The sequence below is a fragment of the Aquarana catesbeiana genome, linkage group LG10 (genome assembly GCF_042186555.1).
Source record: "Aquarana catesbeiana isolate 2022-GZ linkage group LG10, ASM4218655v1, whole genome shotgun sequence".
Lineage (NCBI taxonomy): Eukaryota > Metazoa > Chordata > Amphibia > Anura > Ranidae > Aquarana > Aquarana catesbeiana.
Window position 1 is genome coordinate 32371840 of NC_133333.1, and position 26477 is coordinate 32398316.

General features: G+C 43.4%; 1 protein-coding gene across 1 annotated transcript; it reads right to left on the reverse strand.

Moving 5' to 3' along the window:
- Positions 1-274: 274 nt before the first annotated feature.
- Positions 275-26477, reverse strand: LOC141110548 (uncharacterized). The gene is made up of 5 exons (XM_073601946.1): positions 26315-26477; positions 21309-21428; positions 16545-16697; positions 3922-4077; positions 275-489 (listed from the first exon to the last, which is right to left on the reverse strand). Exons 1-5 carry the CDS (start codon positions 26361-26363, stop codon positions 353-355), a joined length of 615 nt encoding a protein of 204 aa, XP_073458047.1. The 5' UTR covers positions 26364-26477; the 3' UTR covers positions 275-352.

Sequence of the window (26477 nt, forward strand, 5' to 3'; positions counted from 1 at the left end):
TCAGGGACAGTCCCTCAAAATCAGGGACAGTTGTGAGCTATGCTGAACCTTGTGGACAGCCTTCCCAGAAGAGTTGAAGCTGTTATAGCTGCAAAGGGTGGGCCAACTCAATATTGAACCCTACAGACTAAGACTGGGATACCATTAAAGTTCATGTGCGTGTAAAGGCAGGCGTCACAATACTTTTGGTAATATAGTGTACAATACTGAGCAAAAACATGTGAAAAAAAATGACACAAAGAGTCCAAGATTTTGTTAATATTTATTAAGCACATTGACCATTTCCTTTTCAGTGATGGATTTAATTGACAGCGTTCTTATGCAAAGCGTATGTATGGTGATGTACCACATTCTATACTTTTGGTAGTGCAGGTGTACAAAGAAAACGTTTCCTATCCAATTCCTTGCCTCCAGGTATTGCTGTAAACCCATAGGCACAAAAAACCTTGGTAACACATCCTTTAACTGACACATCCCTTGCTATTCCATCTGCAAGTCAAATTTCAGATATTGAAATAAAGCTTTATTTTCCATAATACCTAAAGTATAAATAAAACTACTTGTCTCGGCATAACACTACTCAAACAGCAATCTTTTTGTTTATAATTTGCCAGAAAAAAATGTATTATTACAATTTTTATTATTTACAATTAGTGATAATATATTCCTTATTTTTTTTATGTTGGTCTCTTTTGTCAACCATTGAGATTACTGTATGTGATTAAATTCAGCAAGAAAACTAGAAAAAGGTGTAGAAGATTTTTGGAGGAAGATTTATGGAAGATTTTTGGAACAAATAAAATGGGACAAATAACATAAAAAAGATTTTTTTTTTGGGTGGGGGGGGGGGTTTGGGCAATGTCCTGGGAAATATGTAGCAAAGCAAAAGAAAAAAAAAAGTGAAAAAAATTAGTTTGATAGTGAGCAGCAATTAAGAATTAGTAAGAAGTAAGAATCTGTATATTTTTTTTGCTAGAAAATAATATCTATCTATCTATATATATATATATTTATTTATTTATTTTTAAAGCAGAGACCCTAGAAAATAAAATGGTGGTCGTTGCAATATTTTATGTCACACTGAATTTGCACAGCAGTCTTTTAAACGCATTTTTTTTGGGAAAAAAATCAATTTTAATTAATTTAAAAAATAAAAGTAAAGTTAGCCCACTTTTTTTTGTAAAATGTGAAAGATGATGTTACGCTGAGTAAACAGATACCTAACATGTCACGCTTTAAAATTGCGCACACTTGTGGATTGGCGACAAACTACGGTACTTAAAAATGTCCATAGGCAACGTTTTAAATTTTTTTTCTGGTTACCTGTTTAGAGTTCCAGAGGAGGTCTAGGGCTAGAATTATTATTGCTCTCGCTCTACCAATCCTGGCGATACCTCACATGTGTGGTTTAAACACTGTTTACATATGCTGGCGTGACTTACGCAAGTGTTCGCTTCTGCGCGAGAGCTCGGAGCGATGGAGTGCTTTACATTTTTTTTTTCTTATTTATTTAGCTTTATTTTTTATTTTTACACTGTCCCTTAATTTTTTTTGATCACTTTTATTCCTATTACAAGAATTTAAACATCCATTGTAATAGAAATAAGCAGACAGGTCCTCTTTATTGAGAGATCCCAGATCTCTCATTTACCAAAAAAAAAAAAGTAATTTTGACTTTAACCACTTCCCGCCCAAGGACATCATATGACATTCTGGACTTTCAGTGGGAATATCTGAATGATGGGTGCAGCTACAGGCATCATTCAGATACCCTCGTTTTCAGCCAGCGATTCTGTGCACCATAAGAACGATCATAGTGGCAGTTCCGCCACTTGATTGATCTTACAGGCGACGGGAGGGGACATCCCCCCCTCCTGTCGCCATGCCGTGCTTCTCCGGGCTCTCTCGTGCCATCTGGGACCCGAAGAAAGAATCGACTGCCGACGGATGACGACCATGGAGATTTCCGGTGACCAGACGGTCACCAGTCATCTCTATGACCGTTGGAGGCACGGGAGCGACGTTATGACGTCACGACCGGCCGCGGATGTAAACAAAGCCGCGATTGCAGCTGGTAAGCATGAGATCGTGGATTTTTTTCCCGATCTCATATTTTCCAGCCTGGAGGAGAGATGGGGGGTCTTATTGATTCCGCATCTCTCCATAAAGAGGACCAAAAAAAAAAGTAAAATAAAAAAAAAATTAATTAAAAAATTTAAAATGCCCCTGTCCCCGGAAGCAAACGCACACGTTAGTCCCGCCCACATACATAAACGCCATTAAAACTACGTATGTGAGATATCACCACGTGCGTTAAAGCGTGAGCAACAATTCTAGCACTAGACCTCCTCTGTAACTCTATACATGTAACCTGTAAAAAAATTTAAAGCGACACCTATGGAGATTTTTAAGTACTGAAGTTTGGCGTCATTCCATGAGTGTGCGCAATTTTAAAGTGTGACATGTTGGGTATCTATTTACTCGGCGTAACATCATCTTTCACATTATATAAAAAAATTGGGCTAACTTTACTGTTTTGTTATTTTTTAAATCATGAAACCGTTTTCAGAAAAAAAACACGTTTGAAAAATTGTTGCGCAAATTCCGTGCCAGATAAACATCAGAAGACCAGTGACAGCTTCCTCCTGCACCTCCACCATCCAGCCCGAGACCCTGGAAATCAACGGCGCCATTGGGCATGATGACACCGCGCTTCCCAGCTGATATCACCGACCTCTGCTCCCCACTTGACTGTCAAACACTGCTGTGCCTACACTTACCTGCCTTCTAGTAAGTGCATTACCTGTCATTAAAAGCTGATTGTTTTACTGCTACACTCAGATCGGCGCTGCTCCTCTCTCCTTTTCTTTACACACAGAGTCCTTCTACTCTTCAACAGGCTGCCCTATTCGGTGTGCAACAAGGGGTATCATCCAGGACTAATGGACCACCACAACCCATAAGGACTCACCCCTGCCCCTCATCCCTTTCCTGTTCCAACATGACTGCACACCAGTGTACAAAGCAAGGTCCATAAAGACATGGATGAGCGAGTTTGGGGGGGAGGAACTTGACTGGCCTATACAGACTCCTGACCCCAACCCGATAGAACACCTTTGGGATGAATTAGCTCAGAGACTGCGAGCCAGGCCTTCTCGTCCAACATCAGTGTCTGACCCCACAAATGTGCTTCTGGAAGAATGGTCAAACATTCCCATAGACACACTCCTAAACCTTGTGGAAGGTCTTCCCAGAAGAGTTTAAGCTGTTATGGCCGCAAAGGGTGGGCCAACTCAATATTGAACCCTACAGACTAATGCCCTGTACACACGGTCGGATTTTCCGATGGAAAATGTGTGATAGGACCTTGTTGTCGGAAATTCTGACCGTGTGTAGGCTCCATCACACATTTTCCATCGGATTTTCCGACACACAAAGTTGGAGAGCAGGATATAAAATTTTCCGACAACAAAATCCGTTGTCGGAAATTCCGATCGTGTGTACACAAATCCGATGGACAAAGTGCCACGCATGCTCAGAATAAATAAAGAGATGAAAGCTATTGGCCACTGCCCCGTTTATAGTCCCGACGTACGTGTTTTACGTCACCACGTTCAGAACGATCGGATTTTCCGACAACTTTGTGTGACCGTGTGTATGCAAGACAAGTTTGAGCCAACATCCGTAGGAAAAAATCCTAGGATTTCGTTGTCGGAATGTCCGAACAAAGTCCGACCGTGTGTACGGGGCATAAGACTGGGATGTCATTAAAGTTCATGTGTGTGTAAAGGTAGGTGTCCCAATACTTTTGACAATACAGTGTATATCAGGATTAAAAGATAAAGAAGCTGCATAGGATGCATAAAACTGAGGGTTTAATATGACTTTTAGCAAACATTGATAGTAGGAATAGGTACTTACCAGAAAAAATAAAACGTCCACCATAATCCACACATTCTGTTTCAAATCCAAGGCAGTCCACAAATCCTGTGCTCAGGCAGACATCGGTGCTGCCATCTATGAAGCAGCTTGGACACTGATATTTGTTTGGTTTTAACTGAAGGTCACAAATGTTGGCTAGAGGAGAAAAAAAATGGAAAATAATTAACTATTCATAATTAACGAGCCTATTTAAAAAAAACATTTGCAAGCAGAACAAAATTTCACTTTATGTTTTTTTAATAGAATAATCCCTATATCATCAGATCCAACTAGTGGCAAGAATGTGGTATGAATTCTTATTGAATTATTTCAGAAAACTATACCGCATATTGACCACTAGATGGAGCTGATGATACAAGAATTCATCTATTAGAAAACATATGGTGACATTTCATTCAGCTTGCACTAATGTTTCTGACATTCAATGGATGTTTTATATGCCTTAAAGACCCGTAAGTATTTGGTTGATGACTAATTTAAGTGTGTTACATATAAAGTGACCCTGTCGTGAGAAAAGTGTTATAAATGGGTTCCAGAAAAGAGTCAGAATCTTCTTGTACTTTTTCTGGGTTGTAATCTCAGAACACAGCGGAGGAAATCTCCAGCCAGGGACCAAGCATTCTTAAAAGGAAAGTTCAGCAATGCCTTCAATATTTTCTTATGGCAGAGTTCCATTAAGAGTTAAAGTAGAACTATAGGCAAAACTTTTTTTTTTTTTTTCATTTTGGATAGAGCATGGGAGGGTTATAACCCATGCCAGACTTTTTTTTTGCCACCTGTGTTCCATTGCAGAGATTTCCCATCTCTTCCTGTCCCATAGCCAAGCATGAAGTGAGAGGAAATCCCTATGAATTAAGGGAATTCCCTGGGCCCCCCCAGGTCACCAGAACTAGTGTCACCATCCGAAGATTTCCCCTCTTTTCCTTTTCTGGGGACAACCCAAAATTTTGGATTTTCTTTCACTTTCAATGATAATGGTAAACAAGACAAATAGAGAGGGTGAATCTCACCAATAGGGGGCACAGACAACAATAAAAACCGAGAAGCATTCTAATTCATCTCTACTCTATCCAAAACTAAAAAAAAAGTTTCCCTTTAGTTATACCCAGGGCTTTTTTTCAGCAGGAACGCGGGGGAACGCAGTTCCGGCACCTCTAGCTCTGAATGTATGTAATGGCAAGGGGTGCTGGGGTTTACTGGAAGGTCTATTGATGCTGGCTGCTGGGGGATCTATTGTTGCTGGAGGGGATCTATTTGTACAAGGGAGAGTCTATTATTACTGGGGAGGTCAGTTGTCACTGGTGGGGGATCTATTGTTGCTGGGGGGGGGCTCTTATGCTACTAGGAGACAATCGTTTCTGGAAGACATCTACTGTTGAGGGAGAGGTCTATTGTTGCTAGCTGTTCAGAGTCTATTGTTGCTGGGGGTGCTCCATTGTTGCTGGCTACAGGGGATCTATTTTATGTCCTATCATTAACAAATTACATACAAATTACTTAGCCCCACAAATTGATACTTGGTTCTGTATCCATTACTGGGATGTGGGTAGGGGGTGGAACCAAAGAACGATGCTCAGAGGTGGGTAGAGAGTGGAACCAAGGAATAGTTCTCAGAGGTGGGTAGAGAGTGGAACCAAAGAATGGTGCCCAGAGGTGGGTAGGGAGTGGAACCAAGGAATGGGGCTCGGAGGTGGGTAAGGGGTGGAACCAAAGAATGGTGCTCGGAGGTGGGTAGGGAGTGGAACCAAGGAATGGTGCTCGGAGGTGGGTAAGGGGTGGAACCAAGGAATGGTGCTCGGAGAATGGTGCTCGGAGGTGGGTAGGGGGTGAAACCAAGGAATGGTGCTCAGAGGTGGGTAGGGACTGTAACCAAGGAATGGTGCTCAGAGGTGGGTAGGGGGTGGAACCAAGGAATGGTGCTCGGAGGTAGGTAGGGAGTGGAACCAAGGAATGGTGCTCGGAGGTGGGTAGGGAGTGGAACCAAGGAATGGTGCTCGGAGGTGGGCAGGGAGTAGAACCAAGGAATGGTGCTCGGAGGTGAGTAGGGAGTGGAACCAAGTAATGGTGCTCGGAGGTGCCTAGGGAGTGGAACCAAGGAATGGTGGTAGGTGGTGGAACCAAGGAATGGCGCTCGGAGGTGGACACAAGAGGTGACTCGGTGACTGCACCTATTCTCTGAGAAAAAAAAGCCCTGGTTATACCTTAAGTGTTAGTGACAAAGATTAAGCTCTATCTTTTAAATGCAGATACCCCCACTGCCCCCCCCCCCCCCCCCCAGGTATAAGGTGCTTTTTTGCTTGAAGAGAGGGGGAGGAGACTGTCTTCCCCTCCAACAACACCTAGAGCAAAGAGAGCCAGTAGATTATGTCACCACCATAAGGAATTGTTGGCCTAGCGGCCCTGCACATCATGTGACATATAGGAATTACTATACCCCCCCCCCCCCCAAAAAAAAAATCTGAAAGGCAAGATCCTGGGGAATAAAATAATGGTAGATGCATGATATCTGCCCAGTTGTCAACCACATTTTCAGGAAAAAAATCCACTAAAATGAATTTTAGTGCAAACACAGTATTCTAAGCTATTTTTTGTTAATACTGTATATAAAAGTTGGGTTGTTTCAAGTAAGTAGATACTGTGATGGAAACATTCAGCACCCAGCTTGCGTGCTTCCGTCAAGATATAGCATTCTCCAGTCTGGAACCAGTTATTATAGCTGAGCATACAAGACTAGCAGACCAAAGCTTGTATGAGAACTGGAACTGTTTATTGAAAACTCATACAGAATTTATAGTGCACCAGGTCAGGTGAGCCTGATCACATCATTGTATGCAAAGGAAACTGAATACAGGAATATAATTAGCATAACTATGGAACAACCAACATATACTATATGCTAATCCACCTCTAGCAACTAATAGCTGACCGTGATATCATTAACTTGAGCTAATTAACTAGTCACTTAAATCAGCCTAGATGGAGTGCATACAATACTAGCAGACTGACAGACACAATAGGTGACTCGGTTAACAATGGGAGAAATACACTTGACACATAACACCTTAAACAGATTATATCAGGATACCGCAGAATCAGTTTACTTTGAGCTGATGATATTAATATCTGTTTTGAGTCTCACGGTCTGAAGCAGTCATTGTTGGTAATCGGGTATCTAGGCCCTAAACATGGATCCCGGGCCTAGATTCCCAGAGTCTGTGCATTTTGTGGAGACATGAACTTGAATCAAAAACAAGAACACCTCCCAAAGAGTAATGTTCCCTTAAATGCCAGGGCGCATAGTCAGTGGGGAAGAGGCCACCTTGCAGGCCTCCAAAAGCCTCTGTCCTGGCTGGGCAATTGTGCACATCGCAAAAAAAACTCTGGTACCCAAAATTTGAAAGGCGAGGCTTAAAAATTCTTTATAGGTTATCAGTTTAGAGCAGTTTTATTAACCTTTTTTTAGTCAAGGAACCCTTTACAAATTATGGACAATCTCAAGGCACCCTTTATGGGCAGTCTCGAGGCACTCTATTCTAAAATGTAAAAACCATCCTAATAGTTCTACATAATGCAGCAACAGCCACACCAAGTAGGACACCCAACATTACAGGTGATTTATGAATGCAAAGCAAATACACCTTCGCAAACTGGTACTGACTAGTATTCCAATGTTTCTCTTCTCCCTTGGTTTTTCTCCATCACTCAGCTAATAGAGAGGGGCAGGAGAGGGGGATACAAGGATGCTGTGCAGAAGACTGACATCTTCCATATCAACGGATGATGCCATTGGTCATTAGGACGCCGACAGCTAGAAGGTTGTAATGGTGCACAATGAAAACCTGTGGCTTTGTGTAACTAAAAGGCAGGCTTCATCCACATGTCAGCTTGTATACAATTTTTGGGCAGTTTTAAGGCATTTAGCCAAGGCACCCTTGAAGAAACCTCAAGGCACCCCAGTGTGAAGGAATGTGATGTAGATAATAATAATAATAATAATCTGAAAATGTCTATTTTCTTATGTGCATACATATTTTTCTCCTTACTCATTTTATAAGTATACAGGTTTGCTCTGTTCCTATATTTTTCTCAAAATGGCGGGTACCCCCTACATCCCACACATCAGAAGAACGCGGAACTGAAGATAAAACCAAGGACAGCCAAACCTCGTTATGAAGATTCTTCATCTTCTTTTGTATCTTAACCAATGAGATGTACCTATTAGACTAATATAGCAATGACGTATTTTTGTGTATAAAACATTGAATAAATTAGAAGTGTAAAAAGTAACGGTGCTGAGCGTGTCTCAGAGTGTTTACTTTTATATGCATGCATAGCCACACTTTCTAATTAGAAACAGCAGCAGATAACCTTGGGCTCGATTTGAGCTCTTAATCATTTCCATAACAGCTGGTGCCGAAACCCGGGACCTCTCAGGCTACAGTCGAAGCCATACCCCGATAAGGATTTGGGCGTTAATTGAAAGATAAGAGGGGGGTTTGCGCAGCCCTAACAGTACGGTAAGTTGATTCTTACCACTGTACGACATTCTTATCTTTCGGTTGACCGCTGGATTCTGTCGGTATGCTGAGACTGTTTTAGAGGCAGGTATTTCCTCGCCTGAGGCTGTTTTAACGAACCTGCCGATGGGTTTCTGCTGTCTGTATTTGTTCACTGTCTGCCATTCTTTGGGCTACGAAACTCAGCAGTCTAAAAGTGCTACATGAGTGTATGTGTGTTCTCATCCCCAAATGAGCTGTCGGCCTCTGGGATGAGGTTGTAGCAGACGGTTATAGGACGGGTTACTCAAGGTTGGTCGGACCTTTGAGGGTTATCTCAGCTGCTGGAGCCCCCCGCAGTCTGAAAGTGTTACAGATGTCTCACCCCCAGACGAGCTGTCGGCCTCTGGGAGTAACTGTAATGACGACTATTAACTGGGTTTAAGAGGAGTTGTCTGCCTCTGAGGTTATCTTAGCCTGCTGAAATTTTGCAGTTCGAAGAGTGGCAGGTGTAATGTCCTGTCGTGAGTGTATTTGTGGTTTACTGTTTGCTATACACGAGAGGGGTTGGGGACTGGTTAAGGTCAGGGGGGGGCTGCCCGGGGGATCTGTTGGGTCGTGGGCTGTTGCTCCCCACTACCCCTGACGTGTTTGTTCTTGTTCTGAGATTAACCATACATTACAAGGTTATAGCAGACAGTAGCAGCTAGGAGCGCAGCCTTATGTGCCCCCACCCAAGGAATTTGTTGATAAGGAGCAGTGGGAAGAATATTAACCTCTTAGTTGTACGTATTCTCCTCTCAAGCCGTTAGCTGAGAAACAGAGAGAGAAAAGAATGTGATATTGTGAAGAATGTGAAATTGTGAAGAATGTGATATTGTGAAGAGGAGAGAAGAAGATGTTGAAATAGTTAACAAAGTTGAACGAAGTGGCGAAAGTTATGTTGCTAAAGAAACAGGGAGAAAAATCCTGTGTGATAAAGAAAATTGGATAAAGGAAGTTAAGAAAGATGGCGATTGTATTATGTATGTGTATCACAGAGTTGATGATACAGTATGTGAAATTACCACGCTATGTTGGAATTTGAAACAAAAGGAGGGGAGGGACAGCACTGCCCTCCGTCTAACAACCACTCCTTTCTCACCACCCAAGCACAACCCACTGTGACAACTCAGCCCGGCGGCCATATTAGTGCACCCATGCCTTCACTTTCTACCCAGCCCAGTGCACTTCCTGCCGACGGCCATCTTGGTACACCCAGTAAGCTTAAACAGCCTGTACCCAGCCCTCCCTGTTTTAAATCAGGATGGTTCATACCACACATCTGTCTTCCCCAATACGGGAGCATCACATTCCCAGGCCGGATATGTTAATGATGAAGAAGCATCTGAGTGGGAAGCCCAACAGTAGGCAGCAAGGCCACCCACTGATTTAACCCCCAATCCGGCTCCAGACTCTCAGTTCCGAGAGGATCTCAAACACATGCTGGCAACCGTAAAGAACAGTGCCCCTTGCCAGCCCCCGCCCCAACAACAGTCTCGGTTACCAGAAGGGGCACCAGTGATGTATGTCGCTTTTACTCCATCACAAGCAGCGGCCTTAGTGACAAGTCTGCCTGACCCAGAGAAGCAGCCAATTCCCTTCTACCACAGGATAGTGCAGATACAAGAAACTTACTCAGCTGCCTGGAGAGACTTGATCAGCCTATGCCAAATCAAAGCAGGACATGTCTTTTGGCTGGTCATGCAGACGGCCTTCAATGATGCCTGCCTGACAAGTGCCACTTCCTACACCTCAGGCGTGGAGTTCTGTGCGCAACTCCACGACTGGGCAAAGAAGAAGTTGACGGATCAGACCACCACAATCCAAGATATTACCCAAGATAAAGGGGAGTCTGAAGAAGTATCATGCTAGACTCGTACAGGCCTTTGATGATCTGAGTTTCTCCCACTATGAAAAGAGACACACACGTTTCCTGCGTGGGAGTGGATGGGGTGCCCCGCTCCAGTCCATTTGTTGAGCCACTCCAAGTGATTTCCTGATTTGCTTGCCAGATTTGTGGTGTCCTCTACATGTCCCTTGAATCTGCTAGGAGCTGATGTGTTGTCTGGACTACAGGCCTCAATCAGGACACGCCTAAAGGGGGGATGAAGTTACATACTCCCCTATCTTTAGAAGACTCATCTGCTTTGTGTTCTCTGCCTCTCCTGACGACACTTCATGAAGCAAAAACTTCAAGCTCAATACTGCAGGAAGTACTTGACAGAATCCCTGCGTGCCTAAGGTCCACAGGACCAGAAGACAACGGTCACTTAAAGGTGCCACCAGTTTCAGTCAAGCTAAAAGAGGGCGCATCATTGCCCCGGAAACCACAATAACCCCAAGAAGAGAATCCTAAAAGAGAACCAGGTACCTTCTGTGGATGCCTTTGACTGCAAAGTACCTCACAGTGGTGGACCTTACAAACGCTTTCTTCAGTGTCCACCCTCACCCCTCCTGATGGTACCTTTTTGCATTCATCCATGGAAAGAAATGGCAACATACCTAAACAGTTGTGCCACAAGGGGCACAGAACTTTCCAAGCCAGTTTGCAAAAGCTATGGCTATCATCCTTGACACGTGACAAGAGGAACACCCGGAAGTGATTCTCTTCCAACATGTTGATGACCTTCTCCTTTGTGCAACTGACTTACCCCCAGTTGAAGTCACCTCAGAAAGCCTGTTGTGCTATCTTGCCAACCAGGGGTGCAGAGCCTCAAAGCCCAAATTGCAGTGGTGCTCAACACCTGTCATTTTGCTTGGACACTGTTTGTCCCATGGGAGAAGACACCCCACTGAAGACAGGGTGCAAGTAATCTCTGATATCTCACTGCCACAAGGTCAGAAATCCCTTCATGCCTTCCTTGGACTAATTTCCTAGTGCAGAGCATGGATTCCAGAAGCCTTCCTACTGATGCTCTGCAATCAGACCCTTCCAGATGTCTCCTGAAGAAATATCTAAGTTTGAGGCCCTCAAGTGTGCCATCTCGGGCGCTAGGGCTCCCAGACTACGACAAAACGCTCAAGCTCTTTGTATCCAAATGTCTGGGACATGCTGTAGGTGTATTCACCCAATCACACGGCATCAGCCTACACCCCATAGGATATTATTCCTGTCGGCTGGATGCGGTAGCAAGAGGAGGCCTATTGTGTCTGCGAGCTGGCTTTGCTACACAAGCCTTGCTTGACAAAACTTTGAACTTGGTCCTCGGGCACAGCCTCGTTCTGCTTGCTCCCCATGACGTTGTTGCCATATTCAACCAAGATCCAGCCGAAACATTTGTCCACTACCAGACACTTGAGACTTCTGTGTTCCCTCCTACTGGACAGCATTACTCTATTAAGTTGTCAAACACTGAACCCTACCACCCTTCTTCCACTTCTCGAGGGGGGAAAGGAGGAGTAGAGTCTTGAATTGTCACCCCATGACCACACAGGACACGCGGTCACCACTGAAAACACTGTTCTACAAGCTGAAGCCTTACCACCGGTGATGTCTGCACAGGAGGCAGAGCTGTAAGCACTTACTACAGCATGTAAATGGGCAGAGGGAAAAAGAGCCAACAGTCATATGGACTCAAGATATGCTTTCAGCATTGCCCATAATTATGGTGTTATCTAGGACAGAGGATTCCTGACGGCTGCAGGAACACCTGTGAAAACTTGATTGATGCCTTGCTTCTCACAACCCAAGTGACTATTATGAGTAAAAGCACACGACAAACTGAACTCAAAGGAAGCTTGAGGCAATCATCTAGCCAATTCAGCTGCCAAACAGAGCTGGTGGTCCACGGGAAGTGGACAGCAGGGTGGTAGAAGAAGACCACCCTGTGCTTACCTTACAGACTCTCCCAGTGGACAGAGTTTATCTAAAAGAACTACAGGAAACAACAAGTCCGGATAAGAAGGAAAGCTGGAAACTCCTCTCAGAAATGGACTATTCCAGTGCAACAAGAAGCCTTGTCTACCCAGGAGTATGTACCCAGCCGTGGTGCAATGGGCACATGGAGCTGCCCACTTGACAAAGACTTTTATGAACTCTCTTATCAACAAGTGTTGCACCAAGAGTTACTCCACTGACGGACAACTTCTGCAGATAATGCATTATCTGCACCAAATGTAAGCCAGGACGCACAGAAAAAAACACAGAAGAAGCACCTGGCAAAAGCCCTATACCCCATTCCAGAGGATGCAAATTGATCATTCTCAAGTGCCAAGAAGTGGCAGATTCGAAAACGCCCTAGTGGAAGTGGTCATGACTGCCAGGACCACAGCTAAGAAACTACTAAGTGAGATAGTATGTAGATTTGGGGTCCCAGAGGTGATATTGAGAGATCAGGGCCCAGCCTTAACAACAACCCTTACTAAAGAGATTTGGGCAGCACTGGGGATTCAGTTGGCACTACACACCCCATACCACCCTCAAAGTAGCGGGAAGGTAGAAAGGATGAATGGGACACTAAAAAAAAAAAAAGGATGTTAAAGATGGCCCAAGAGACTAACATGAGTTGGCCAGACAGTTTGCCCATTGCCCTGTTCAGTGTCAGACACACCCCCAGGGGAAACATGCCCTATCCCCTTATGAAATTTTGTTTGGTTCAGCTCCCAGACTTGGTTGTTACTTTCCACAACAGTTGCAGTCTGATGTGTTGACTAATTATGTAACCACATTATCACGAGAATTAACCTGAATGCATGTCCAGGTGTTTTCTTCCATTCCAGATCCTGAATTAGATACAGGAACACACCAACTACTGTCTGGAGACCTTTGAGCCAAGATATGATGGTCCATTCCAAGTTTTGTTGACCACAGCCACCTCAGTCAAGTTGGCCAGGAAGAACACCTGAATGCATGCTTATCACTGCAGGAGAGCGTGTTTTCGGGTGCTGCATATCCTTTTTCTGTTTGATCTAGAGGGAATCCGGACCAGTGAATGTGCCCTTGCAAAGGTCATTATGCCCCCCCCCCATATCCTAACCGAAGATACCCCTGATACATACACTGACCCAGCACACAGTCAGAGGAGGAAGCGAGCAGCTCTCTCCGGAAGCTTTGACCCTCATGTGTACAAAGATGCCATAGGGGTTACAAGGGGGGTCCCTGATGAGTTTAAAGCCAGGGACCAGGTAAAAGCTGGTTTTGAGTCTTTGATCCCCATAACAACTGTCAACAAGAATGTAGATTGGATTAAATACATGTCATGGTTATGCAATAGAGTTTGTCGATCAGCATAGCTGTCTCCATGTGTTCATCTCTAGAGACCAGCTGACCCTCACCTGACTGCTTTTGTAACCTCTCCTCTAAGCATGGCCCCACCCCAGGCCCTATCAGGGAACCCTATATTAACCTGTGCACTACAAGCCAGCAGTGCTGATCAACCATTGTGTATTAGCTTCTATGTGTACTCGCTGTGTTTCCTACATCTGATTCCTGTTACCGACTTTGGCGTGTTCCCAACCATCCCTGTTTGCCTGTGACCCTGAACCTTGGCGTGTACTCTGTTGTCCTTGTCTGCTTGTGGCCCCGACCTTGGCTTGTCCCTTACTTTCCTTGTTGTTCCAGCCTGCTGCCTCCTTCCTCTTCTCCTGTAGTCTACCGTGAGCTGTGAGACCCTGGGGGCCGCGACCTGGAGCCAGACTGCAGCGCAGTCCATCCTTACCATTAAAGGCTCTGGTGAACACCTGCTGGCTCTTAGACTCCGCGCCCTGGGGAATATATGCTCTAGCTCCCAGTGGGATCTGTGTCAGTGATCCAGTAGACCTGCTTCCTGAACCTCCCAGGGTTCAATCCGCAGCAGTCAGCCGTAGGGTCCACTACCATGTAGTGCACTCCTGATCCCAACGGGGTGCATCTGTCACCCAGCCTCTAGGTGACCTGAAACACACATATTATAACCAACAGAGATTTGTAAATTACACTAAAGATGCCCTCCAGGGAATTGCTGACCAGTTAGCCCCCACTTCCTACATGACATTCCAGGACCGGATGGCCTTAGACATGGTGCTAGCTGGGAAAGGAGGTGTTTGTAAAATCATAGAAAAAAACGGGAACCTGTTGTACATACATTCCTGATAGTACTGGCCCAAATGGTAAGGTTACTTTAGCTATAAAGAAATTAGAAGATCTGTCATTGGAGTTGAAGAACTCAGGTATCACAGACCCATGGGATCAATACTTTAGCTGGATGAGTGGGTGGCAGAAGGTTCTCGCCCAGATACGGGTAACGGTATTAATAATCCTGGTTCTTTTAGCCCTGATTGTATGCTGTATTCTACCTTTCGTAAAAAGTTAATGAGCAAGGCTGTAGACAATAGCACACCTACATTTCTCCACCAAGAAGAAGAGGACCTCCTTATGATGGAAGATGACAAACCCTTCACTCCTCTACAGTCACTCCCTGTCCATAACCTCACAATCCTATAGGGTTATAGGGATAGATAGCGTCTGACTGCACCTCTCCAGCTGTATTGAGGAGGGAAGTGAACAGTTGCTGCCCAATTCTATATACAGCCTAAAAGAGTTGCTGAGGAGAAGGGCCAGGCCAAAGTAAGACCTTTAGTATTAGGGACAGAAAAGAGAAAATAGTCATTTTAGGGGGGACTGTGAAGGAATGTGATGTAGATAATAATAATAATAATAATAATCCGAAAATGTCTATTTTCTTATGTGCATACATATTTTTCTCCTTACTCATTATATAAGTATACAGGTTTGCTCTGTTCCTATATTTTTCTCAAAATGGCGGGTACCCCCTACATCCCACACATCAGAAGAACGCAGAACTGAAGATAAAACCAAGGACAGCCAAACCTCGTTATGAAGATTCTCCATCTTCTTTTCTATCTTAACCAATGAGATGTACCTATTAGACTAACATAGCAATGACGTATTTTTGTGTATAAAACATTAGCACCACCTTGAATAAATTAGAAGTGTAAAAAGTAATGGTGCTGAGCGTGTCTCAGAGTGTTTACTTTTATATGCATGCATAGCCACACTTTCCAATTAGAAACAGCAGCATATAACCTTGGGCTCGATTGGAGCTCTTAATCATTTCCATAACACCAGGATGCCCAGTTGAAAAAGGATGGTTTAGAGTTAACCAACTAGTGTCCCTAGAATTATTGCTTTCACTCCAAGGTTTGCCACAATATCTTACATGTGCGCCGCAATTAGGGATTAGTAGGATCAAAATTATTTTAACACTTTGTAAAAAAAAAAAAGTAATGTAACACCCAAGTCATTTCGGGGCAACACGCCCCCTTCATCAGGGTTCAACAGAGGATAAGAAAACAACATATTCAAAGAGACCCTGGGAAACTGTTAGGCCCCTTTCAAACGGGTTGCCCGATCAGGTTAACCTGTCAGATTTTCAGGTGGATCTGATCGGACACTTCTTCCACTCCTATGGAGCGGAGGGTGTCAGTGGCGACATGTCCACTGACATCCGCCATTATCTAATCCGATCCTGTCCACAAAATCCAAATGGTTGGTGGTCCTATTTTCCATCCATCTGGCGGATCGGATCGGATATGATTGGAAAGACCGTCAGACTTCGGTCCCACAGAAAGACCAGTCATGTGTACGCGGCATTAGACTGTGTAGTCAGATGAAGGAAGATTTCAAACAAGATCAATAGCTCTGGAGAGGTAGTTCCCGCACAACAAGGCTTCCCTGATAGGAATCCAAAACTAGCTCAAACCATAAAATTACATAAAAAAAGCACCAGACTAAAACCAGACGAAAGAGTCCAAAATAATTTTTATGGTCGGTAAAAAGAAGTTATAAAAAACACAGAACATGTTTTGTAGCCACAAACCCCCTTCATCAGGGCTCAAGGATAAAACCTGGATGGACTGCACCGATCTACAGTATATTAGAACCAGTATTGAAATAACCACTTGACAGCAGTTGTTAGGTCTGGCACACCTTTCAAAAATTTCCAATCAGGAATTCTGACTATCCCTCTGACTTTATTGGCATGTTTGGTTTGGATAAGTATGTCAAAGTCATTTTTCTATTATATAATTTTTATTATTTTCATAGAACAGGATACATTAACTTACTGTCATAGTTCAGTTCTGCATTGCTTTCATCTCCTTCCCCACATTTATTGCTCACACGGACTAGAAAGTTGTCATTGGTTGTTACAGAAAAGCATTGATCACATATTTGTGGATATTTACAGCCTTTCTTTATTGTATGATAGTCCACACCGCCTGATGGAAGGAAAAAAAAGAAAGAAAATAAACATTAAAATGTACTTAAACCTGAAAACAAAAAATGTATATATCAGCTTACCAGCCTTTATATATATTTTTTTTCTGTTTTTTTATTTTTTAATTTTTACCTGATGGTTCTGGTCCTGCCAGTAACACAGTTGTTGTCCTTCGGCGTACTGTGTCTATGGAGGAGCCTCATTGTCACCTTAAGCAGATTACTCCTGATTTAGACTACACACACCTTACCCTCCACGCATCTCCATTACATAGAGGTTATAGGCGTGCGCAGGGGGGGTGTGCCAGGTGTGCCTGGGTACACCCTAATCACCCTGTGCACATTAGCATTATCGCTCTGTGTGTCGGCGGGGAGATGGGAAATATCGCCCTCTGACCAGTTCTGCCATTAACCACTTAAAAACCGCCCACCACATATATACTACGGCAGGGCGGCGCTATTGTGCGAATCAACGTACTGTACCTGTACATCGTTTCATGCAATAGATAGTGTGGGCGCGTGCGCCCCACTGCACGGAGGAGGAGCCCATGCGCGCCACCCGCGATCGCTTCACAGAGAGGAAGAACGGGGATCTGCCTATGTAACAAGGCAGATCCCCGTTCTGACAGGGGACAACATGGAGATCTGCTGTTCCTAGTGATTAGAAACAGCGATCTCTGTGTTGTTCCTGTCAGCACTTCCCCCACACAGTAAGAAAGCACAAACAGGGAACATATTTAACCCTTTGATCACCCTTTATGTCAATGTCATTTATACAGTGATCAGTGCATTTTTTTTTAGCACTGATCGCTGTATTGGTGTCACTGGTCCCCAAAAAGTGTCATTCAGGGTCAGATTTGTCTGCCACAATGTCACAGTCTCGCTAAAAAATCGCTGATCACCGCTATTACTAGTAAAAAATTAAAAATAAATTAAAAGTTCATAAATATATTCCGTAATTTGTAAACGCTATAACATTTGTGCAAACCAATCAATATACGCTTACTGGGATTTTTTTTACCAAAAATATGTAGAAGAATACATATTGGCCTAAATCAGGCATGTACTGGCCATCGGGACTACCGGGAGATTCCCGGTGGGCCGATGGCTCAGTGGGCCAGTCAGGAGCCGCTCCTCTCTGACAGTGAGTGATCGCAATTTCACTCCTGTCAGGAGGAGCAGCTTCCGTCTTATGCTGGAAAGAGCATTAGGCTTTATGCTCCCTCCAGTCTGCAGGGGGAGATAGACCAACGGCAGACTTTCCTTCCTCTCTCCCCTATTACTTGTTATCACATGACTGGAGAGAGGAACGAGAAGCTTCCTTCAAAACTGTGAGTACATGTGGGAGGGGGAGGAGAGGGAGGACACACTCATGTGAAGGGGGCTGCTGATGGGGGCTCTCTGATGTGAAGGGCTTCTGATGGGGACACACTGATGTGAAGGGAGCTGCTGGTGGGGACTCTCTGATGGGGACTCTGATGTGAAGTGGGCTGCTGGTGGGGACTCTGATGTGAAGTGGGCTGCTGATTGGGACTCTCTGATGTAAGGGGGATTCTGTTGGGGACACTCTGATGTAAGGGGGACTCTATTGGGGACACTCTGATGTAAGGGGGGCGCTGTTGGGGACACTCTGATGTAAGGGGGGCGCTGTTGGGGACACTCTTATGTAAGGGGGACGCTGTTGGGGACACTCTGATGTAAGGGGGGTGCTGTTGGGGACACTCTGATGTAAGGGGGGGCGCTGTGGGGGACACTCAAAATTAAAGTGGGCCAGTCATGAGGAAGTCCAGGGCCAAATTTTTGTCCCAGTCCAGCCCTGGCCTAAATTGACGAAGAAATTTGTTTTTGGTTGTGTTTTTTGGATGCGTTTTATAGCAGAAAGTAAAAAAATATATATATATTTTTTTTTTCAAAATTGTCATATAGTTACATAGTTACATATAGTTACATAGTAGGTGAGGTTGAAAAAAGACACAAGTCCATCAAGTCCAACCTATGTGTGTGATTATGTGTCAGTATTACATTACATATCTCTGTATATTGCAGTCATTCAGGTGATTATCTAATAGTTTCTTGAAGCTATCAATGCTCCCCACTGAGACCACCGCCTGTGGAAGGGAATTCCACATCCTTGCCGCTCTTACAGTAAAGAACCCTCTACGTAGTTTAAGGTTAAACCTCTTTTCTTCTAATTGTAATGAGTGGCCACGAGTCTTATTAAACTCTCTTCTGCGAAAAAGTTTTATCCCTATTGTGGGGTCACCAGTACAGTATTTGTAAATTGAAATCATATCCCCTCTCAAGCGTCTCTTCTCCAGAGAGAATAAGTTCAGTGCTCACAACCTTTCCTCATAACTAAGATCCTCCAGACCCTTTATTAGCTTTGTTGCCCTTCTTTGTACTCGCTCCATTTCCAGTACGTCCCTCCTGAGGACTGGTGGTCTTTTTTTGTTTATAGCTCAAAAAATAAAAACCGCAGAGGTGATCAAATACCACCAAAAGAAAGCTCAATTTGTGGGAAAAAAAAGGACATAAATTTTATTCAGGTACAGCGTTGCATGACCGTGCAATTGTCAGTTAAAGTAATACAGTGCCGTATCACAAAAAATGGCCTGGTCATTAAGGGGGCAAATCCTTCTGGGGCTGAAGTGGTTAGTGAAGTGCTACCATACTTCTCTTTCTTGGTGCCAACTCTGCCATAAAAAAGTGCGTAAATGTGTGTATACAGTATATATATATATATATATATATATATATATATATATATATACACATATATATATATATTATCTATACACACACAAGCATGTGTGTTTGAGCTTTGGGCTGCACACGCCTATGATAGAGGTGGTGTTTCGTAGTTTAAAGCAGAGCTTTTGCTAGAATAGTTGAAACCATTGTTTGAGATATCAGTTCGGTGCACAGGGCGTTACAAAGACACTAACATTCTGGCAGGATCAACAAACATTTTTCTGTACTTAACCACTTCAATATAAGACACTTTCACCCTCTTTCTGCCCAGGTCAATTTTCAGCTTTCAGCGTTGTCACGCTTTGAATGACAATTACTCTGTTTTGGTGGTATTTAACCACTTGCTGACTAGCCGCTGCACTTTTACTTTGGCAGAATGGCCGTCACCCTGTGGCCACCCGCTGCTCGCCCCCCAGAGCCGATGCAAGTGCCCGGCGGGCGCGATGATTGCCGGGCTCCCGCGATCACTCGTGACACACCAAGAACCAGGGATCTGAGGGGAGAAGAGACAGATCGTGTGTTCATACAAAGTATGAACAGTGATCTGTTATCTCCCCTATACAGTCCCCTCCCCCCTTCAGTTAGAACACACACTAGGGAACACAGTTAACCCCTTGATCGCCCCCTAGTGTTAACCCCTTCCCTGCCAGTGTCATTTATACAGTAATCAGTGCATTTTTATAGTACTGATCGCTGTATAAATGACAATGGTTCCAAAAATGTGTCAAAAGTGTCTGATAATGTCGCAGTCCCGATAAAATTCGCAGATCATCGCCATTACTAGTAAAAAAATAATAATAAAAATGCTATAAATCTACCCCCTATTTTGTAGACGCTAAAAGTTTTGCGCAAACCAATCAATATACGCTTATTGCAATTTTTTTTACCAAAAATATGTAGAAGAATACATATTGGCCTAAACTGAGGAAAAAAATAGCTTTTTAAAAAAAAATGGGGATCTTTATTATAGCAAAAAGTACAAAATATTGTGTTTTTTTTTTCAAAATTGTCGCACTTTTTTGTTAATAGCGCAAAAAATAAAAAACGCAGAGGTGATCAAATACCACCAAAAGAAAGCTCTATTTGTGGTAAAAAAAGGATGTCAATTCTGTTTGGGTACAGCGCCGCAGGACCGCACACCTATCAGTTAAATTGACGCAGTGCCGAATCACAAAAAAATGGCCCGGTCATTCAGCAGCCAAATCTTCCGGGGCTGAAGCTTTTTTTTTTTTTTTTTTTTTTAACAAATACATTTAAAAAGACCCAAAAATTCTGTTATAAACTTTTGAAAATAAATAATTTTTCTTCATAAATTTATGCCAAAATGTATTCTGCTCCATTTCTTTGGTGAAAATAACCCAATTTAGTGTTTATTATTTAGTCTGTAGGAAAGTTATAAAGTCTAAAAACTATGGGATGTACGGTGTATTTGAAAAGCAATCGATTCTGATGTACTGATGGCCTCATTTCATGAGCCCCTAAAATGCCAGAACAGTACAAATACCCCCCAGATCACCCCTTTTTGGAAAGTAGACAGTCCAAGGTATGTAAACAGCATGGATGGAGGAGGCTATTTCATTTCTTCTTGTTCGCCCCTTGGCTAGTATGGTTGGTTGTCATGGAAACACCATGAAAGCACCCTTTTTTGCTAAAATAAATGTTATAAAATTAATTTAAAAAAAATGTAATAGAATGGAATAGAATGTACATTTATATATTTGAAAACGTTCTAGAAATTCTAAATTGACCAACTGCCATCATAGTTTTCCTTTAAATACATTTCACCCTTTAAACAAGGGAAGATGTGTCCATGACTTCTACTGGTTCTAGAGCCACGGCTGAGAAGACACAATCCCACTTACTGATATGGCAGTGCTCCGACGAGGTCATACAACCTGATCCATCACATTGAAGCTTGTCTTTGTCACAGCATTCGGTTGAGCCAATATTCCAGCACCGATTGCATGTGGTGGTCAGCTGGCCTGAAATAGGAAAAGGTAAGACATAGGGATTAACAACCCAAATGTAATCATATGAAATAATTAGCAGGAACAGAAATGCCATTATTTACATGTATAACAAATGGTCAATGTAGTGACTCCAATTTATTGATGTTCAATCAAATTCCCCCAGTTGCATTGCTGATAAGTGTTGCTGTAATGTTATTGGTCAGTGTAGTGCCCCAGTTACATTGGTTTAGTCAGAGGCGGCTCTCTAATTAGGCAAAATAGGCGGTGGCCTCAGGCCTCGCAGTCATAGGGGCCTCGCACAGCTGGATTGTTTACCTAATTAGAGAGCCGCCTCATTCAGCAGCAGAGATCTTCGTCCCGAGTCCCCTCGCTCTGCTACAGGGAGAGATAACAGGCGGCAAGTGAGACCTGTGATCGGAGCTCACATACATCTCCGGATCACAGGCAGGGAGGGAGAGCCGCTCAGTAGAGCTCTGACAGATCTCCCCCCTCCCCCTTCTGCCGCACAGCCAAACAGAAGAGGAGAGAGAGCTTCTGCCCCTCCTCCTCCCGCCCTCTCCTCCAGTGTCTGCCCCGCCCACTCTCCTCGCCAGTGTTCTCTGTTCTGCCTCACAGAAGGGGATGTGTGGGCGGGAAGATTCAAGCTGAAGCCCAGGAAAAGCAAAAGGACAAGGGGAGTCTGATCCATCCATCCATCCATCCATCCAGTCCCTCCTGCCTCCCAGTGAGTACACTGATGTAGGGGATGCTCTTCCTTCCCTTCCGTCTCCACCCCCTTCTCTTTCTTTCTTTCCATTCTTTTTGTCTCTTTCTTTCTCTTTCCTTCATTTTTCCCCATCCCCCTCTTTCTTTCTTTCTTTCTTTCTTTCTTTCTTTCTTTCTTTCTTTCTTTCTTTCTTTCTTTCTTTCTTTCTTTCTTTCTTTCTTTCTTTCTTTCTTTCCCCATCCCCTCTTTCTTTCTTTCTTTCTTTCTTTCTTTCTTTCTTTCTTTCTTTCTTTCTTTCTTTCTTTCTTTCTTTCTTTCTTTCTTCCTTCCTTTCTTTCTTTCTTTCTTTCTTTCTTTCTTTCTTTTCTTTCTTTCTTTCTTTCTTTCTTTCTTTCTTTCCCCATCCCCCTTTCTTTCTTTCTTTCTTTCTTTCTTTCTTTCTTTCTTTCTTTCTTTCCTAATCCCCTTTCTTTCTTTCTTTCTTTCTTTCTTTCTTTCTTTCTTTCTTTCTTTCTTTCTTTCTTTCTTTCTTTCTTTCTTTCTTTCTTTCTTTCTTTCTTTCTTTCTTTCTTTCTTTCCCCATCCCCCTTTCTTTCTTTCTTTCTTTCTTTCTTTCTTTCTTTCTTTCTTTCTTTCTTTCTTTCTTTCTTTCTTTCTTTCTTTCTTTCTTTCTTTCCCCTTCCCCCCTCTTTCTTTCTTTCCCCATCCCCCCTCTTTCTTTCTTTCTTTCTTTCTTTCTTTCTTTCTTTCTTTCTTTCTTTCTTTCTTTCTTTCTTTCTTTCTTTCTTTCTTTCTTTCTTTCTTTCTTTCCCCACCCCCTCTCTTTCTTTCTTTCTTTCTTTCTTTCTTTCTTTCTTTCTTTCTTTCTTTCTTTCTTTCTTTCTTTCTTTCTTTCTTCTTGAGGAAAATATATCTTTATTATGCCCACTTACCTACCCCCTGTACTGTCCACTCCCCTATACTGTACCCTCTTAATACAGTGGGGCCTCATGTCTAAGTTTTGCCTAAGGCCTCACAAAGTCTAGAGCCGCCTCTGGGTTTAGTTTAGTACCCCCAATTACATTGATGGTCAGTGTAGTGCCCTCAATTACAGTTAGGGTCATAGGCGTGTGCACAGGGTGTGCTGGATGTGCCTAGGCACACCCTAAACTTTTCTGAATGAACACAGTGATTGAGCAGTACCGATCACTCATTGTGTTGATATATAACTGAAGCTTAGTAAACTGTGTTACATATACACACACACACACACACACACGCATGTGTGTTGGAGCTTTTTAATGCACACCCTAATGCAATAGGCTGCACACACCTATGGTTAGGGTACTGCCCCATTACTTTGGGGGGAGTCAGGGTAGCCCCTCCAGTTACATTAGAGGTCAGTTTAGTGCCACCAGTTACATTAGTACAGTGAAGGGTACCCTGTTGCAGTCAGTGCAGTTTCCGAATTACACTGGGGGTCAGTGAAGTGTCCTAGTTACAATGGTGGTCAATGTAGTGTCCCTGTAATATTGGTGATCAATATAGTGCCCCAGTTAAATTGGTAGTCAGTTTAGTACCTCGAATTGTATTGATGGTCAGTGTAGTACCTCTCCTTACAGTTAGTGTAGTGCCCCTATCAATATAGTCCCCCCAGTAACATTGGTGGTCAGTTTACAGTTACATTGGTCTAGTGAAGTGTCCCCAGTTACAGTGAGTGACGGTCCCCTATTACATTGGGAGTCAGTGTACTGTCCCCAGTTACATTGGTGGTCAATGTAGGGTCCCCATAATATTAGTGGTCAATGTAGGGTCCCCATAACATCAGTGGTCAATGCAGGGTCCCCATAATATCGGTGGTCAATGTAGTGCCCCGGTACATTGATTGTCAGGTTAGTACCCCCAGATGCATTGATGGTCACTGTAGTACCCCTGCTTACAGTTAGTGTAGTGTCCCTACTACTTTACGGTTCAATATCGTCCCCCCAGTTACATTGGCAGTGAGTTTTCTACCACTAGTTACATTGCTCTAGTGAAAGATCCCTAGCTACAGTGAGTGACGGTACCCTATTACACTGGGGGTCAGTGTACTGTCCCAAGTTACATTGGTGGTTAATGTAGGGTCCCTGTAATATTGCTGTTGCTTACAGTTAGTGTAGTGCACCTATCACTTTTGGGGTCAGTATTGTCCCCCAGTTACATTGGTGGTTAGTTTAGTACCACCATTTGCATTGGTCTAGTGGAGTATCCCCAGTTACAGCTAGTGATGTTCCCCTATTATACTGGGGGTCAGTGTACTGCCCCCAGGTACATTGGTGGTCAATGTAGGGCCCCTATAATATTGGTGGTCAATGTAGGGTCCCCAAAATATTGGTGGTTAATGTAGTACCACCAGTTAGCTTGGTCTAGTGAAGTGTCCCCAGTTACAGTGAGTGATGGTCCCCTATTACACAGGGGATCAGTGTACTGTCCCCAGTTACGTTGGTTGTTAATGTAGGGTCCCTGTAATTACGGTAAGTATGAAACAATTTTTGTTTTTTTTGTTTTTTCATTTTGGATAGAGTAAGGGAGGGTTATAACCCATCAGATTTTTTTTTTCCCACTAGGGAGAGGAGGGAGGAAGTGAGAGGAAATCCCTGCAAATTAAGGGAATTTTCTGGGGCCCTCCCAGGTCACCAGAACTAGTGTCCCCATTGGAAGAGTTTGCCTCTATCACTTTTCTGGGGAACAACCCAAAATTTGTGATTTTCTTTTACATTCACTTTCAATGATAATGGTAAACAGGACAAATAGAGAGGGGGAATCTCCCTAACGGGGGGCACAGAAAGCAATAAAAACAGACAAGTTTTCTACTCCCTCTCCAACTCTATCCAAAAGCTAAGTTATACTTTAAAGTGGTTGTAAAGGCAGATTTTTTTTAGCGTAATGCATTCTAACTTTCTGTGTGCAACAGCCCCCCTAATACCTACCTGAGCCCCATTTATATCCAGCGATGTTGCACAAGAGACTCGGCTGCCCGGGACTCTTCCTCTTCATTGGCACAGTGCCATTGGCTCCCGCTGTTGTGAATCAAAGTCAATGAGCCAATGAGGAGAGAGAGAGAGAGGGGGCAGGGCTGAACCGTGGCTTTGTTTCTTCTGAATGGACAGGCAGAGCAGCGGCTCGGCCCAGGTGCCCCCATAGCAAGCTGCTTGCAATGGGGGCACTCAGTAGGGGGGAGGGGCCAGAAGTGCCAGTGAGGGACCCGAGAAGAGGAGGATCGGGGCTGTTCTGTACAAAACCACTGCACAGAATAGGTTAGTATAATGTGGAAAAAAACTGAGACTTTAGTATATTTAAAGTGGAACCTAACTGTCTGAGCACCACAAACTGAAAACGCTATTTAATATTCAAAGCAAGCTTGCCCATTCATCCATGTCTCCATGCTTTAGTTTGTTGAGAAATCACTTTGAAAAACATCCCCCAATTATTTCTAGCAGCTGCCATCTTGAGTAAGGGCAGATGATTCATTTAGCATTTACTTCTTGGAATCCATATGCTCTTAGGTCAGGCATGCAGACAGGAGGGTGTGCTCAGCTGAGAAAGCCCCTCTTCCAGATGAAGGAAAAAGAGGCTCTTGGGATGTATGACAATATTTTGGCCTCGGCCAGAAACCAGGAAGCAACTGAAGAAATGAAAAATGAAAAAGTTTAAAACAAGTAAGTATAAATGACCTTTCTATATATTTATGAATGCTAGAAGCATACGGATTAAAATAGTTAATGTTGATTGAGAGAGTTTGGTTCCACTTTAACAGGCAATGTAGGAGCAAATAAGAGAAGTAAATTGTTAGGGTCTACATGTACTATAACTGTCTGCCTTTAGAGAGCATATGAGTAAGTGGAGGGCCTAAACTTAAGTTTTCCTACAAAAGACAAGCTCTTATGTGAAAGGATACTCTGCTTACCCTGTTTCCCTGAAAATAGGACCTATCGTGATTGTCGGTGATGGCTGCAATATAAGCCCTACCCCCCGAATAAGCCCTACCCTGTTTACCCAAAAATAAGCCCTACCCTGAAAATAAGACCTACAAGGACTTTAACTGGGGCTTATTTGGGGGTAGGGCTTATATTGCAGCCATCACCGACAATCACGCTAGGTCTTATTTTCTGGGAAACAGGGTAGTATGTTGGCACAAAATACATAATAAAATACAATTTTAAGTATTTCTTACCTGTAATTACCAAACAGCTCAAGATCAAAAGGATGAAGATTTTATTCATGGTTACGGAAGCCCCGATTCAGGTTTGAAGGCTGATAGTTGAGTTGCTAGTCCTGTCTTGTAGTCACTTGTCTGAGACTAGCTTTGAGTGATTGGTTAAGCTGAAAGGATAGAT